This window comes from Scaptodrosophila lebanonensis, unplaced genomic scaffold (assembly GCF_003285725.1).
Source record: "Scaptodrosophila lebanonensis strain 11010-0011.00,11010-0021.00 unplaced genomic scaffold, SlebRS2 tig00000024-arrow-pilon, whole genome shotgun sequence".
In the NCBI taxonomy this organism is placed as follows: domain Eukaryota; kingdom Metazoa; phylum Arthropoda; class Insecta; order Diptera; family Drosophilidae; genus Scaptodrosophila; species Scaptodrosophila lebanonensis.
Window position 1 is genome coordinate 11,945,203 of NW_022060538.1, and position 4,682 is coordinate 11,949,884.

At 33.5% G+C, this 4,682-nt stretch overlaps 1 protein-coding gene across 1 annotated transcript; it reads right to left on the minus strand.

The window, feature by feature from the left end:
• Window positions 1-3,306: 3,306 nt before the first annotated feature.
• Window positions 3,307-3,726, minus strand: LOC115620282 (protein C19orf12 homolog). The gene has a single exon (XM_030513456.1). It carries the CDS (start codon window positions 3,724-3,726, stop codon window positions 3,307-3,309), a length of 420 nt encoding a protein of 139 aa, XP_030369316.1.
• Between the last annotated feature and the right edge of the window lie 956 nt (window positions 3,727-4,682).

Genomic DNA, 4,682 nt, shown 5'->3' on the forward strand with positions numbered 1-4,682 from the left:
TTTGCTATTTCTCTCTTTTTGTGAACAGTGCGCAATTAGCAGGTGATGAAATCAGCTATGAGATGTCATCATATGGAGGTGATTATTAAATTCCATTAGACAGGTCAGCAAAAACCGAAAATAATTGCCAAAATATTTATACACACAAACTGGAAAGTAATTTTCCAGAAATTCGTGCATAATGGAATGTGTAGCATGAAGATAAAATAGCAGTGTTTTAGCCTAGACTAGCTTTGTTTTTCTAAGCTGAGCACAGCTTCTATAGTAATAGATTAAGAAAAAGCATCGCACATATAGAGAGAAGTTGTCAGCAGGTGTTTTTAATATTGGGAGAAAAAATATCAGATATAAAACTTCATTATTAAAAACCTAATGCTTTCTTCAATAATATTTCTTATATTTCTTAATACACCTAATTCTGTTTTTAGACGGTAGATTGAATCCGAAAAAGTGTAAGGTGTAAAAAAAGATATTTATCATATGTTATTTTGAATCGTGCTAAATGGAATAAAGTCGTGCAACCATGTATACAATTTTTATTTTGCAAACCGCGTTATATTAAACACCATTAAAAAAGGCCATGTAAATTGAAAATTAGGTATATTTCTTTCATGACTGGTGCATTAGATTATAAGAAATTTTCATGTCGCACTAGGAAATAATAAACAAATAAATAAATAAAATAAAACGAGTTTTAGAAACGACCAATTGTCAGCCAAAAAAAGTGGAAAGAAAATAAAATTTGCTGTAAAGAGTATTCTTACAACTACTTGTACTCCCGGTACATTAAAAAATTAATAATTAAGTAATTGTATTTAGCACCATTTTTATGCTTGTTAATTAATGCTGACATGGTAACAATTTACAAATTAATATTTAATATTAAAGTTATTTAACTAAAACGTAAAAACTGGCCAGACAGCTTTTCATGACGTCCCAATAATTACTCAATCAAATTTCCATTAATACCTTAATTCATTTATTTACTTTTACCGCCATTTATTAGCTTTCAACTTAAAGCGAAAGATTGCAGCACTTTAACTTAAGTGAGGATTTTCTTCTTTAAAGAAATAGCAACTACCTGGCTATAACATCATCATCATCTTTTGATGCAGAAATTCTTTAAAATGCGTCAGCATATTGACAAAAACGTCACTGGCTTAAACGATTGTCGGCTTAAAGCCACAACACAAAAACCCGCACTATACTTGTATGCATGTGGATATATGTGTAGTTGTATGTGTAAACCAGTTTAGAGTTGAGTGGTGCACCAAATCGCAATGCTATAAATAAATTCTTTCAATAATTATTATATGCATATGCATATGGATATGGAAATCAGCTTGAGCGGCAACTCAGCAACCACAATATTCCGCATCCGATATATGTAGATAATATACAATACAATTTAAGACAGCTTTTGTTGCTGTTGCTGTTGTTGTTGCTATTACAGGCTTACGACTTAGCTGCCCCATTGCTGGTCCACTTTGTGGCGTTATATGGGCAATCAAGAGCCGCCACAGCAACAACAAAAAATGGAAACGAGTGACAAGGCGACAATGAAGTTAAGCTGACAAAACCAAAGAGACCAACAACAACATCAACAAAAAACACTGCCAGGCACAATTCAAGGCAGCAGCTAGCAACAAAACAACAACAACAAAAACAACACACATACGAGTTTATACTGTCAGTTTTCGGCTCTGCCCCCAAAAACTGTAACAATATTTGCGGTTTGCACAACAAATAGAAATAAAACTTCTCGAATGCCCCCCGCCACAACAGCGCCAGCTGTGACTTTTTCTCGTTTTGTATTTCCGTTGGCCTCTGATTCATCGGCTTCACTTATATATATATATACTATATATACAAGTATATAAGTACATTGTATATACTGCGAGTAAAGCAACTAGAATGGCCAAAAACAATAATGTGCGGCTTGATTAAAATCAGCCTCATTTTGTCGCAGCTTGTTTACAGATATTTTCATCACACGGCGACTATTGAATTTGTCAGCAAATACAACAACAACAACAAAACATTGCTGACTATTTTCATTCATTCATTGGCATTCTCACGCAGCGATTCGGTATGTTTTTGAGCTTTGCCACTAGCCGCTCAATTGCATTTGGTTAATACGTTTTGACCATATGTGTTGCCTTATTTTCCTTTTTGTTATAGCGACGCGGTAATTTGTCGTTAATAGACATGCTATATGTTTCTTTGTGCCCCAGCACTATGCAACAAAGAATTGTGTCAGAAAGTCTATTTGCATTTTTTAATCCGTCCGCCGTTAGGCTTATCTTACGATCAAAGAGAAGCGCTAAACAGTTTTGCAATAAAATCCGATTCATTTAGTAAGCAAATTCTTTAAGCAATTGCCAAGTTTTGTGTGTCGCTGGATCGAGCTCTTTTCTGTCAACAAAATGAAGCTTTTCAGAAATATTTAAAAGCTATAGTGTTCTCAGATTTGTTTGTTTTTGTTGACCATCAGATGACAATTTAGAATGGAATTGTTTTCAATAAATTTTATTTTATTATTAGTATCCGTGATTTGTTCCGATTAATATTTCAATTAATTGAATTCTACTAAAATAGAGGTTTAAAGGGTTTTGAAATATTATATACAATAACAAATTGATAAGAAATCAACTCGAAAACTATAAAATACTTTCAGTTTTTAGTAAAATCTGATGCTTTTAGTACAAATATAATTACATTATCCATTTAGGTGGGCTTTTCATATTTTAAAAGCGTGGATTGGCTTCTTGTTCTCTTTGAAGAAATATTTATATTTTAAAATAACAAACAAAACATTATTTGTGTATTTGTATTTCAAACCAGTGGCGCAGGCTGTTCGGATTTGCGAATTCTGATTGAAGGGAACTATTGCTGGACAATTTAAATTTATTTATTATTATAAATAAATAAACTCGATGTTTTGTTTAGTAAATGGAGCGCTTTTATTTACCATCACAACCAAATTAAAACACAAACAATTCCAAAACTGTTTAAAAGAAGCAATTATTTCAACCATAATTTAAATATGCTTTTAATATTTGTTCTATTTTAACCACTCTAACCATCCTAGTATAATTCTTCTTAATATATTAATTCAAATACTCCAATTGTTATTATTATTATTGATTAAAATTCAATAATCGTCTATTTTGTAACTTCTATAATTTATTTTATTATTATTATTTGTATTTAATAAAGGACACCAACAACATTTCAAAGACACTTTTAACTGCCACTGGCCACAACTAGCCGCTTCTGAGAATGGAATCAGAATCCGATTCACCTTCAGTCGGAGACCCGCATATTCAGTTCATTGGTCAAGAACTCGACGACGATGGTGAGCACCGTCTGCTGAGTTCGTTTATTGTGCATGATCATGGGCAGAAGGATGCCCATTTCCCGCGAACGTAAGCCTCCTTCGGCCTTGAACAATTTTTGCATCAGGCTCTCGCGCTGCCTGCTCGTCAGATCGTTCATTAGGACATCCCCCATCGGTCGGAACTTGTTGCTGGTCATATTATAGGCAGCAATGCCGCCCAAAGTGCCACCAATGGCCATCCCAACTGGCCCCAGAAGCAGGCGACCCATAACGGAGAATATCGCACAAACCAGGAATCCTTTGCCTGGCTGTGGAATCGCAACCCTTAACTGACAATAATCAGCAACATCGGCAATGGCCTCAAACAGATCACGAGTATCCACCATCTTTATTTTAACGATCTATGTATGTGTGTTCAGTGGGTGTTCAGTGAAATTTTAAACGTATTGTAGCTAAATAAAAAAAAAAACTGAACAATTTTCGCTCTAAATAAATAAGATACTGGACTAGGAATTGTAGAGTGTTGAACTATGACTAATTAGTTTGTCAGTGCCTGCTGCATTTAAACTGGTTCCTAAATTAAAACTAAGTGTTGTGGCAGGGCTTCCAAAGTAATCCGAGCAAGCAGCAAAAATATGAGCGACAAGGTAGATTTACAAATAATGCAGTGGCCGATTATAAGTAGCTTTAAAATAAAATTTGAGGTAATACAGGAACTTATATAAATAAGTCTAGAGATATAGGAGTTATTTTTTGTATTTCTAAGAAAGTTGGAGAACAAGGTGTTTGATTCAGAAATCGTACAAAGAAAAAAGAAACCATTAAAGAAATTGCATACCCATTTATATGATCAGCAACATTTTGGGCATTATATTAAACATATTGGCTAGATGGCTTCATATTTTTTGTACAAATGTGCAGCCTTATGAAAACAAAGATCAACAAGGCAAAAAGCAATCCCTGAAAATGTTTAGAAAGCTTGCAATGATAAGATATTTTCATTTTCAAAGTTGTAATTGTATTACCTTTTTAATTAACATAATAAAATAATTTAAGTGAAGTATTTTATGCAACATTTTGATTAGTCCAATGGTGTAGGATATTTTTGGAATTTCTAGGTTGTTTTTAGTTTCTAAAGTAGTTGTTCCTTAGAATATCAATTGTACAAGTATCTATTGATAATAACCAATTGACTGCAATTTCCAAGTATTTTTATACCCTGTACCCGTAGGGTAAAAAGGGTATATTAGGTTTGTGCAAAGTATGTAACATGCAGAAGGAAGCATCTCCGACCCCATAAAGTATATATATTCTGAATCAGCATGACGAGCGAAATCGATCT